The sequence below is a fragment of the Notamacropus eugenii genome, chromosome 2 (assembly GCF_028372415.1).
Source record: "Notamacropus eugenii isolate mMacEug1 chromosome 2, mMacEug1.pri_v2, whole genome shotgun sequence".
Classification (NCBI taxonomy): Eukaryota; Metazoa; Chordata; class Mammalia; order Diprotodontia; family Macropodidae; genus Notamacropus; species Notamacropus eugenii.
In genome coordinates, this window is record NC_092873.1 from 303138461 (window position 1) to 303150916 (window position 12456).

The 12456-nt window shown below is 46.5% G+C and overlaps 1 protein-coding gene across 1 annotated transcript; it reads left to right on the forward strand.

Moving 5' to 3' along the window:
• The first annotated feature begins 324 nt into the window (after window positions 1-324).
• On the forward strand, window positions 325-10537 carry POLR3C (RNA polymerase III subunit C). The gene is made up of 15 exons (XM_072644616.1): window positions 325-462; window positions 1479-1657; window positions 3418-3673; window positions 3753-3941; window positions 4259-4347; window positions 4603-4707; window positions 4809-4901; window positions 6396-6476; window positions 6695-6746; window positions 7432-7492; window positions 7998-8148; window positions 9040-9141; window positions 9248-9297; window positions 9840-9989; window positions 10393-10537. Exons 2-15 carry the CDS (start codon window positions 1511-1513, stop codon window positions 10472-10474), a joined length of 1608 nt encoding a protein of 535 aa, XP_072500717.1. The 5' UTR covers window positions 325-462; window positions 1479-1510; the 3' UTR covers window positions 10475-10537.
• The last annotated feature ends 1919 nt before the right edge of the window (window positions 10538-12456 follow it).

Genomic DNA, 12456 nt, shown 5'->3' on the forward strand with positions numbered 1-12456 from the left:
TCCTCCTCCTCCTCCTCCCCAGCCGGAGCCGGCAGCACCAGCGGCCCGCGTCACGTGACTCCGGCGGGGCACCAGCGAGACGGACGCGCCGACGGCGGCCAAACCGCTCCCCAAGCCCGCGACCAACGAGGCGAGGGGAAGAGAGGCCCTTCCGGCGTGACCAGGAGAGCGGTGCCTCCTGCTAACCCTCCGAGCCCGAGGGCTCCCAAACGTCAGTCCTCCTGCGGGCCAGCGAGAGTCGGGGACGCGTCTGCCCGGAAATCGCCAAATACAGGGAGGGAGTGTAGAGCGGCATACTCTTTATCCCTTCCTGCGCAGCCCCCGCCCTCGGGCGCGGAAATAACCCCTGCGACCCCGGAAAAAGACCCGGAAGGAGTTGTGCGAAGTGCGGAGGAGCTCTGTCCGGGTGGTCTCCAGAATGCACGGTCCCGGAGTGATGCGGCCGAGGACGGAATCGTGATTGTAAGCAACTAAGTTCCGGGTTCGGAGCCGGGAGTGGAGACTGGGCCCGTTCTAGTCGCGAGAACGGGAAGGGGTGGGGGGAAGATCCTTCTCGTCGTTCCCCGAAGCTGGGGGGCCCTGGAGAGGAGATGGCAGGAAGCAATTCAATTCAGTTCTAATAAATAAACATCTGTTAAGCGCCTACTGTCTGCCAGGCTCTGGGATACAGGAAGAGGCAAAAGACCCCTGTGCCTACCCTTACCATCCAAAGGGCTTGAGAGCAGAGCCAGGGGTGGGCCCGTGATGTGCCCGGTTGTGCGCACGATCCCGATCCCGATCCGGATCCCAGTCCTCCCCCTTTCCCAAGCCTCGGCCTGCTCTGCGTCAAATCAGACTCCAGGTCCCCCCTGCCCCCTTCCCTCCCCTCTTTCCTGGGCCTCCGTGGCCCGTGAAAGCTCACGCTGGGCTCCTCGTGCCTGTGTTGGCTTTTCTGTAGAAAGCGGCTTTCGAGTTTATCATTTTTCTTTTTTTTTTTTTTTTTATCATTTTTCCATCTCTTTAGAGGATTGGGTTAAGAACCTTCCCTTTCACTCTCTTTTGCTTCTCAGTTGTCATTCTTTTTTGTTCCTAGTTTTCTTCGTTCTACTTCCCATGCTGCCCAGGACTTGGCCCAGTTGCTTTGCACTTACCAAGTACTTACTGAGTTTTTTTTAATATGCTATTTCATTCATTTCTCCAGTCTGCTTATTTATCTCGGGTTTTGATGCTACCCGGAAGTATTTGAGCTCTAAAGTCTACTATTGAAGGGCCAAACGTCATCCAGTCTATACCCTGAAGAAAAGCCTTTTTCCATCATTTAACTTTTTCTTTGCTTTCTCCTACTGCACTTGGTTTGGATTTCTTTGGCTTTCTAAGACTCCTAATAACCTTATTGTTGGGAAATCTCAACTTCCGTTTCAGAAGGAGAGGCAGCAGAGGCTCTTTTTTTTTTTTTTTTGACTTTTTTTAACGTTTCAAAATTTTGATCATTTTATTAGGTCCAGTTTGCTAGTGCCAAGACTTCATAACAATGACTCAAGCAGAAATTAAACTATGTTCCTTGCTGCTCCAAGAGCATTTTGGAGAGATAGTGGATAAAATTGGAACTCATCTTATCAGAACAGGCGGCCAACCATTGAGAGCAATTGTCCATGACACAAGGACATCCCTAGATCAGGTAAGTCAGCATAACATCTGCTTTGCCCCACTTGAGATCTAAATGAAGTCTTGTTGGAAGGGGACTCTGCCTCCATGAGTACCCCTAATCACTTTCAATAGTCAATAATAATCAATATTTATTAAGCATCTTTGTGCCGGGTAGTATACTCAGTGCTGGGAATGAAAATAGGAAAAAGAAAAGAATGACCAGACCTGCCCTCAGGGAGCTTAAAATCTAATTGAAAATTCTGGTATACAAAAGAAAACTGAAGTGGGATGGGGTATCTTGGGGTAGAGGTGGTGGAGAGAGGTCCAAAAACAGTTGCATCCCCGGGAGAAAATGAAGTCTCTGGTGCTTCCACTTCTTAAATGAAGATTAAGGAGTTTCTTGGCTCCACCTTCCAGTGGAGGGACAGGGTGATAGGATACGAGTCCCAACCAAGGCTGATTGGATCTTGTAAGATTTCCCAGTGATAACTTTACTAAGGGCATGATAAAAAAGTCAGAAAAATCCAAAATGAGAGTAGCCAAGTGGGAAATGAGAATCTGTCAGAGGATTATAGATCTGTGACTGGAAGGAACCTTAGAAGTTATTTATTCCAACTTCTTTATTTTTCAAATGAGGAAACTAAGGGCCAGGTAGATTAAATGAGTTTTCCAACCCAAGATGTGAATCTAGATCTTCATTGTCTAAATCTAACCCTTTAACACTGTACCAGACTGCCTCTCCCCAGTCTGTGCCTTAGTTATTCACTGTGAAGATAGGTATAATATAACCCAACAGTCCTCAAACTTTAGTCCCAGAACTCATTTACACTCTTAAAAATTGAGGAAAGCCCCTCATGTGCATGATATCTATTGATATTTACCATATTAGAAATTAAAATATCTCAGTATCATTTTGAAAATAATCTTGACCTCAGAAGGGTCTCAGCACCTCTAAGTTTACCTAAAACTACTGATATAACCTGTAAGAAAAAAGGATGATATGGGGAGACTGCTTCAAAGGGACAGAGCCAAAGGAGAGAGACACCATGATGGCAATGTCTTTTATTTTTTCTTTTGGTATTTGGTCACTCTCAGGAAACATGAAAGGAATGCAGGCAGTTCCTAGGCAATCGCTGATGAGATTCTTGAAAGTCTAAGTCCACAAAGGGCTCTCTTCAGTCTCAGAACATCCTTGTGAAGATTGCTGAAGTTATTATTATGCCCAAAAAAACAACAATTCGGGTTAAGACACTTGCCAGGTCACAGAGCTAGTAAATCAGCGACGTGCTTTCCCTTCTCACATCTGTTTCTTTGAATCCTTGGGTTCCTTCAAGACTCAGTTCAAATGTCACCCTCTTCAGGAAGCCCATCCCCAGTCTCCCTGATCTGTTAGAGAAGGGCTTCTTAAATTTCTTCCACTAGTGACCCTTTCAGTGCTTCTTAAACTGTGGGTCATAAGCCCATATTTGATGACAGCACACGGTTTAAGAAGTGCTGTTTCAAGCAGTGGTTATTGTCCATCCACTCTGTGTGTCTTATAAGTCCCTATTTAGATATGTATTATCACTGCCACCCTCATCCCCTTCGTGGCCCCCCACTACCCCCACCCCCTTCTAAATGCCTTTCTTTGTTTCTTCAGCACTTAGTCCAGTGCTTGCTTGCACATGGTAGCACTGAAATGCTTTTTGACAGCCTGACTAGTACACTGTCCTCCGTTCTACATGTGGCCTCTTAAGAATACAAAAAATGTGATAAACTATGTTTTGTGTTCTTTCTCTTGGGCCTGCCTAGGTGAAAAAAGCCCTATGTGTCCTTATCCAACATAACCTGGTAACATACCAGGTACACAAAAGGGGGATTGTGGAATATGAAGCCCACTGCAGCCGAATTCTACGTATCCTGCGGTATCCCCGCTACATCTATACAGCTAAGACTTTGTACAGTGACACAGGAGAACTGATCGTTGAGGAACTCCTACTTAACGGAAAGATGACCATGTCGGCTGTGGTGAAGAAGGTGGCTGACCGACTCACTGAGACCATGGAGGGTAAGGTGACCACTGGTCTAGCAACGGAGCCTCAGTTATTACAGCCCAGCCCATCTGCTTTCTACTGTCTCTTATACAGATGGAAAAACCATGGACTACTCCGAGGTATCCAGCACATTTTGCCGTTTAGCGGATACACATTTTGTACAGCGATGCCCCCTTGTCCCTGATCCCCCAGAAAGTGCTGAAGCTCAGCCGCCACCACCCGCCCCGACCCTTAGCATTAATGAGAAGGACATGTACCTGGTTCCCAAACTGAACCTTATAGGTAAGTAGTCTCCTGCCAGACCTATGCAGCTTTTTGATACCTTGGGTGTCGTCAATATTCCCTCACCCTATCAGAAAGTGTCTCCCATTGTGGTCATTGTCCCCAGAGTTGAGACTCAGCTCCTCCCAGCACCCTTCCCTCTGTCAGTCACCTGCAGAAAGGTGTCTTCAGTTTTTTGGGGCTCCTCAGCTTCCTAAGCAACTTCCACCCCAAGTAGCTACATGTCTGTAGGAGCCTGAGAGGCTCCCATCCACATCTTTGTGTTCAGCTCGTTTTACTCACAGAAGGACAGTAACCGGATTATCTTGGTCTCACAGGAAAAGGAAAGAGGAGGCGATCATCTGATGATGACGCAGCCGGGGAGCCGAGGCCTAAGCGGCCCAAACAAACAGCAGAGAGCAAAGAGGTAATTGTGGCTTCCTGGCCAGGAGCATCCCTCTCCAGACAAGCCCCATGGAAGGTAGGGCTGAACCCCAACATCACTGACCATGGAGCAATGTCCAAAGGGGAATCTTCTGCCAGGGCAAACCAACAGAGACTACTCTATTCCCAAATTGCTCCGTGCACTTTCCAGGATCCTTCTGTGCTTTTAGAAAATGACTTCTATCACTGATAGCCTGCAGCCAACCCTGACTCTTGATTCCCTGCCTCTCCACCCCAGCCTATTCCAGATGATGGCATTTACTGGCAGGCCAACCTCGACAGATTCCACCAGCACTTCCGTGACCAGTCCATCGTCAGCGCAGTAGCCAATAGAATGGATCAGGTATCTGAAGAGGTTGGGTTACTGGTGGGGAGAGCTCCCTGTTAGGGCAGGGCTGGAACTGGGATGTTAGGGGAAATTCTGAACACAGACTGTTCTAACAGACCAGCAGTGAGATTGTGCGCACCATGCTCCGGATGAGTGAGGTCACTACTTCTTCCTGTGCTCCCTTTACCCAGCCCTTGTCTTCCAATGAGGTGAGTGCCTCGGGTCCGTCACTCTGAGGATCCCTTTGCATCTAGTGGCTAGGCAGTGAACTTCATCCACTTATTAGGAGTGGGCACTTAGGAGGGGACTGAAGGTAGAACCAGAAAAAAAGGAAAGTTTTATTTTTTTCAGATCTGTTTATCAAATATGGATTAAGCACCTATTCTTTGCAAGGCACTATGAAAGGTGCTAAGAATACTGTACAAAGATGAGATGAAGTGATCCTTGCCCTGAAGTGTCCATTCTGCCCAGGGAGTTGGGGGGGGGGGGGGGGTATTCCATATGTATGGAATACAAAATACAGAAATAAAATATAAAACATAATAAATCATAAAAGGTGTCACTACTCGATCTTAACAGCTGCTCTAAGATTTTTGGGACAGTCTGTATAAAATAACTTGAAGAAGGAGGGCAAATACAGAAAGGAAGAGACCTGGCAAGGCACCTGAAGTGTGCTTTGAAAGAAGCTGAGGATTCTAAGGGGCACAGGGAAGGAAGGAGGACTTTCAGTGAGATACTGTGGTGATTAAGGGCCCAGTATAATTGTTTCTCTTTTACCCAGGAACCCTGAGGGTCTTCTCCCAGTTTGATTTGTTGTTGTTGTTGTTAAAGGGGCCATCCCTTGAGCAACTACTTAAAGAAGCCAATTCATTGAATGGGTGTATCTCACTCAGAGTGAGAATGCTGTAAGACCTTAGCTTCAAAAGGCCAGGGTCTGACATTGCATCCTGGGCCATCTCCAGTCATTCTGATGTATATCAGGTCACTGGACCCAGATGGCTCAGGAGAAGAAAGTGAGGTTGGTGACCTTGCACAGCCCTCCTGCACTCAAATCAAAGTCAGCTGCAAGTCATGTCGTCATCTTGATGTCATGGTCCTCTTTGAGAACAGAGGACAATCACAACAACAACCCAACTTTGAATAACCCATAACATTACCTGATTTCCCTCTGTGACCAAGTCATGACCACCCATCCATCATTAGTGTGTTTCCTACCAGCTCTATAAGAATACTTCCCTTTCAGATCTTTGTGGGTTTGATTTCACTGTGTCCCTTCAGGGCATCAGTTATCTTTACGTCAGGGGCAGCTAGGTGGTGCAATGGATAGAGCACCAGTGCAGGAGTCAGGAGGACCTGAGTTCAAATCTCACCTCAGACACTTGACACTCACTAGCTGTGTGACATTGGGCAAGTCACTTAACCCCAATTGCCTCATCCTGGGTCATCTCCAGTCATCCTGATGAATATCTGGTCACTGGATTAAGATAGCTCTGGAGGAGAAGTGAGGCTGGTGAGCTCTGGAGGAGAAGTGAGGCTGGTGACCTGCACAGCCTTCCCTCACTCTGAACAAAGTCAAGTCCAAGTCATGTCATTATTTCTCTGATGACGTGGTCTTCTTCAGCAACAAAGGACAAACACACACATCTTTATACCAGCAATCCCTAAGAAGACAAACCTACCAACTATTCTTTATTGCCCTACAGATCTTCAGATCTCTCCCTGTTGGATATAATATCTCCAAGCAAGTTCTTGATCAGTATCTAACTCTTCTGGCAGATGACCCAGTAAGTCCAACTTTCCTATATCTATTTTTCACCTGAAATATTTCTACAACTGACATCTGGTGCCATTCTCCTCCAACCTCATTCTAGGCCAATGCTAGGCATTCCTTCCACTTTAACTTTTCTAAAAGGGTTGCCTACCTAAAGCCTCTGACCACCCTTGTTCCCTATGATGCAGTCACAGAGCTCTCTGAAAGGTTCATGCTCTTCTCTTCCCACAGCTGGAGTTTGTTGGGAAATCAGGCGACAGTGGTGGAGGAATGTATGTCATCAGTATCCTTCCCAGCAGATATGCAGACTAGACAGGCCTGGTTAATGAAACGTGGTCCCTTCCTTTGGGATTCAGAAAAAGACACAGTTAACTAGAACACTGAATCTGGAATTTTTTTCTGCACACTGAATTTTTCTTTAAAGACCAATGACAAGAAAATAACCTGGTAGCAAGAGTTATTTCCAAAAAAGCAGCTTCTCACATGAGTCCTGGGGTAAGCACAGAAACTTTGATATGATCTCTACTTATAGTTCTGCCTTTCATAATGAGGTACCACAAGATTCTAAATCATCTAAGAAACACTATGATATACAATATACTATGTACTTAAGAAAGATTTTAAACAAAAGGAGAACATTTTCTAGTTAAGACTTAGTAATTTTTAAGAATTTGCTGTTAAGAAGACTCGGTCAGTGAGGATTCCCTTGAACTAGGGTTTTACCACAGTCACACATTATAAGTGAAATCAGAACAGCCTGTTCACAGTGCCCTTTTTCAAGCTCTAAAATTTTACGTCCCATGGTTTTGGGAATGAAATGACAAATGGTTGATTCAGTGCTCTGTTCCCAAAATAATATGACACACACATCCACACATTGCCAAAACTAGGACTGGGCTCCCTGGGTCTCACTTCCAGGGCCACAGAAGGCCTAAGCTGGCTCAGTGACCTTAATGCTCCCCACCCAGACCTCCATAAGGCATTGGCATCACTGGCCATGGCAACGCTGGAATCCATTGTGCAGGAAAGGTGAGAGAGGGGCTTTGAATGAATGGCTCCCTTCTGTGTTTGAGAATGGAGGCCTACTGTCACTCTGTCATTTTGCCTGTCCCTTCTTCCCCCCACTCCTCTCCACCCTTACCCCTGCATTTGATGTTTATTCCTGGGTCCCCTGATGAGCAAAAAGGAACCTGAGAGAATTGTGTAAGCTGTCAGGGCCAGTCCTTTGCCCACCTTGCTGCATAATCATGGGCTGGGTGGAGATCTTTCCCATGAACCCCAACACAGATCCCAGTTCTTCACGATGCTGATTTCTTTGCCTCTAGTTTGGTCATTGGCTTAGCATCTGTTCCCCAGGCAGCAGGTAGTGACCATCAGCAGGCCTTTTGGAGCTGGGAAGAACTTCCCTCCTCTCCACTCTGGCTGAAATAGAAAGGTAGCTGCTGTGTGAGTGAGGGGCAGCCCTGGGCTGTGGGGTGGGAGGCGAGACTGGCCCCCAGATCTCCTAGCTTTGGCTTCCTCCACCCTCTTTCAGGTTTGGGTCTCGCTGTGCCAGGATATTCCGGCTGGTTTTGCGGAAAAAGCACTTGGAGCAGAAACAGGTGGAAGATTTTGCCATGATTCCTGCTAAGGAAGCAAAGGACATGCTATATAAGTTGCTGTCAGAAAACCTCATCTCCTTACAGGTAACCAGGACATGATGACTACACTGCCAGACAGGGGCAGGACCTAGACTAAGAAAAACTGCAGGGATGAGAACAGACCCACAATATTGCCCCTTCCTGAGACTTCCCAAGCTAAAGGAGAGATGCCCTTCTCCCTTTCTGTACCTCCATTTCCTTGTTTGAAGTCTGAGAGGAGAAATTAGAGATTATTAGAAATTAGAGAAATTAGAGATTCATACAGAGAAAAGAAACAGTCATGCCTTCCTTCAGGGAGCTCAGTCTAATGGGACAGAGGGCACAACAGGCACACAAGTTATGTATATACTGGCTGTATACAGGTACAGAGGAGCTGAGCTTTAGGGGGAGGACACTGAGAGAAAAGGGACCTGGAAAAGTTTCCTCAGAAAAGGTTGGATTTTAGCTGAGAATTGAAGGAGGCCAGGAGGGTGGAGGTGAGGATGAAGTGCATTCCAGCTTTTATCTGGGGGATGGCTAGTAAAAATTCACAAAATCAGGACCAGCGAGAAGGCCAGTGTCACTGGATTGTAGAGTAAGTCAAGGGAAATACCAGTGTATGAAGCCTGGGAAGAAAAAAGAGGCACAAAAGCAGTGTGGTATGGTAGACAGAGAAGGTCTGGGTTCCAGTCCTCCCGCTAATACTCTGACTGAGTGGCCACGCTCATCCCACAAGTCATTTTCCAAGTAAGTGGCAGAGAAAGGGCTGACCTGTACTGGTAGAAGTTCTGCCTGGGAGCACCTTCCAGATGAGGGAAACAGAGAGATGAGGCAGGAACAAGTGTAGGATGTCAGTTTAGGTGGCTCCCGCCTCAAACCCAAGGACAGGATAACTGATGAGAAAGAAAACACCATGGGTACCAGGACAGCTGTATCTTTGCACTTCTTTGCAAACAGGAGATCCCTAAAACCCCTGACCATGCACCCTCCCGGACCTTCTACCTGTATACGGTGAATTCCCTGTCCGCCACCCGCATGCTGCTGCGACGCTGCTATAAGGTACCTGCCCACAGTGTCTCTTGCCATGGCGCTCCTTGCTTTACCCCACTTCTCCCAAACTGTTTCTGGGCTGGACTGGTGCATGATGTCTCTCTTCCCTTCCCAGAGCATTGCCAACTTGATAGAAAGGCGTCAGTTTGAGACTAAAGAGAACAAGTAAGTAGCATTTTGGTTCATATCTGCTGTTCCCCAGGGTCCAACAGTTATAAAGAAATTTCCATCCTTAACAGTGACTGTTGCCACTCTGAGTAAGGGAGGTGGGGGGGACCTGAGAATACAATGGATATAAGGAGAAGGAAAATTCAGCAACTTCTGCAGATCATGTCCAAGAGTTCGAGTGAGAGTCACTGGGTCTCCTGAATGTCAGGAGCCTAATAAGGTAGAATAGTTTTATACCAGCCCCTCCCACCAAAGTACATAGATAGACCAAAGTTGAAGAAATAATGTTCCCTCTTAACTTCATGTGGCATTTCTAAATAAGACCTTTCTGTATAAATCTCTTATGTTTGGGTAGGATTAAGGGTTGTCAGAGTTCAGGTCTCCATTTCTAGGTAGGTTTATGGAAGAGTTCCCTAGAAGCCAACAGTCTTCAGGTTAAACAGGATATTATTCCAGGTGGGAGTTTTCCATAAAGGGATGGGTGTAGTACCCACGGTGGGCATTGGTCATGTTTGAGTGGCTCTCTCCATGCCCGGCAGGCGATTGCTGGAGAAGTCCCAACGGGTGGAAGCCATCCTTGCGTCCATGCAAGCCACAGGGGCCGAAGAGGCCCAGCTGCAGGAGATCGAGGAGATGATCACGGCTCCTGAACGCCAGCAGCTGGAGAGTCTGAAACGCAATGTCAACAAGTGGGTGGCACTTGGGGTTCCTCTAATATTGCCCAGCACCTCTCTTTAGGAGTCGAGCTGTTCCTCATGTCCACAGATAATCATAGTGTTTATATTTTTCAGGCACTCTTGGATTGGAAATGCTTTCCCTCTGTTTCTCTATTTGATCCTCACAACACCCCTGCCTGGGAGGGTCAGTGCTTAGATTGGCTTCCATTTTGCAGATAAGAAAACCAAGGCCCAGAAAAGTTACATGGCTTGTCTCAAAAATACTGGAGGCAGAACTCATACCGAGGTCTTCTGACTCCAAGCACAGCCTTCTACTCACCAGGCAGCACTGCCTTACTGCCAGCCCAACCACTCTCTCCCTCTGCCAACCCCCAGTGGGAGCCAAGTCCTTTCAGACACACTTTTATCTCTGCAGGTTAGATGCCAGTGAGATCCAAGTGGATGAAACCATCTTTGTGCTGGAGTCATACACAGAGAGTACCATGAAAAGAGCCTGATTCAAGGGGCAATCCTTCCTTGGAGGAGATTGTGGGGAAGAATAAAAGGCATCTTTGCTCTGCTTTTCTGTAGGATGCAAATTTGATGTATATGTCCAATTGGTTCCTCATCTACTGCCCAGCCTCCCCCTATCCAGTAGACTCCCTCTCAGAGGCTGATAACCTTCCGTGTGCGTACCCATGAATGATGCAGAGGCAGATGTGCAGTGATGCCCACGTGTATGCTCCTGCACACAAACATCCACACACACATGACCCAGCCTCCCACAATGGGTTTTCAGCGTTGGGCCAATAAGAGTTTGCTCTACACACCTCTTTGTGCGCTTAGATGCCCTCATTCATTGTCTTCCCTAGACCCACAACAGAGTAAATCCTGCTGCAAGATTCTTTCACTCCTCCTTTGACCAGCAGGACTCTGGTGTATTAGGAGGCAGCTAGATGGCCTAGTGGTTAGGTGATGGACCTGAAATCAATAAGACCCGATTTCAGATCCTGTCTTAGACACTGGCAAATTACTTAATCTCTCTAAGCCATCATTTATCCATCTGTAAAATGGGGATACCAATAGCGTCTACCTGACCGAGTTGTAAGAATCAAATGAGATAATAGAAAGTGCTTTGCAAAGATGAAAGTGCTGTGTAAATGTTAGCTAATATTACAGTGTTTTAAGGGGTGGAGCTGGATCCTAAAAGTGAAGGACCATTGGCCTGTAACAGCAAGCCCCCTGGCCTACCCAGGATGACCTGCTGGCACAGGTTCTTAAATCTGCTTTTCTAAGGAAAGCAACTCTAAAAGGGATCAACAGTCTTCTTTAATTACATTCACCAACAGAAAATACAAGCAGAGAAGATAAAGGCCAACAGACAGGGCTTCTAACTGTCCAACCATAAGCAATACACACATCAGAGATCAACCGACATCTAACTGTTTGACCATTAGATAGATACCAGAGAGAAACACCAACATCTTTGTTTTCAAAGCCAGCGTCCTCCTTAATGTCTACCTAGAGTCTCATGTGGCACATGAACCTTCTTCCAAAGAGTGAGCCCCAAAGTAAAACCTCTCCTCAGAGTATATATACACTTTTGAGAGCCAGAGGGCATCACAACCCTCATGACTCAGGGCCTCATTAGAAATTAACAAAAGGTGTGGGTCTTCCTACAAAATAAGCCTCCCCTAGTCAAGCTTCCTTTAATAGGTGGGGAAGGTCTTTAACTCCCATTACAAGGCCCCAAAAGGGGAAAATGAAAATGATGCAGCTGGGCTGATATAGCCTTTTTAGAGAAAATAATACTCCCTGGACTTCCTTCAAGTGTTAGCTAAAATCTCACCTTCCTCCAGGAAGCCTTTGCTGATCCCCACAATACTAGAGCTTTCTCTCTACTGATTGTTTCCAATTTATCCTGTCCATAGTTTGTTTATGAAGTTTCCATGTTGTCTCCCTGTTCTACTATGAGCTTTCTAGTGCCCCTCTCTCCCCAGCAGGGACTGCCTTTTATTTATTTTTACATAAATACTGGGACTTAGCTCAGAGCTGGCTCGTAGTAGGTGCTTAATAAATGTTTGAGGGCATTTCCAAGTACAATTGGGTAAAGAAAGGTATGGACAAGATAGCCTGAAGTCAAAGGTATAGGTATTAGATAAAGAATCCAAAGCATGCTGCTGTCCTTGTGTGCCCTTCAGTCAGTAACATAAGTGGAGCCTAAGGGCCTCACTTTCCTTATTCATGAAATCTAAGAATGTCACCTGCTCTGCCTACCTCAGTGAGTAAATGAGCAAATGGGATACACTCCATGTGAAGACATTTAGAAAAGCAGGTGGTTTGGCATGGCATCATGGAAAGTCCAGACACCTGGCTCTTTAATGCCCCAGCATTCTGATTGTAGGCAAGTCACACCAAAAGCCTATTTTGTTGTTGTTTAGACATTTTTCAAGTATGTCTTTACTCTTTGTAACCCCTATTTGGGGTTTTCTTGGCAAAG

Excerpts from the sequence above, each read along its gene's own strand:
- POLR3C (XM_072644616.1), top strand. The coding sequence starts at position 1,511 with ATGACTCAAGCAGAAATTAAACTATGTTCCTTGCTGCTCCAAGAGCAT. Across the intron at positions 3,942-4,258 it reads TCCCAAACTGAACCTTATAG|GAAAAGGAAAGAGGAGGCGA; the intron begins GTAAGTAGTCTC and ends TTGGTCTCACAG. Across the intron at positions 9,142-9,247 it reads TGCTGCGACGCTGCTATAAG|AGCATTGCCAACTTGATAGA; the intron begins GTACCTGCCCAC and ends TTCCCTTCCCAG.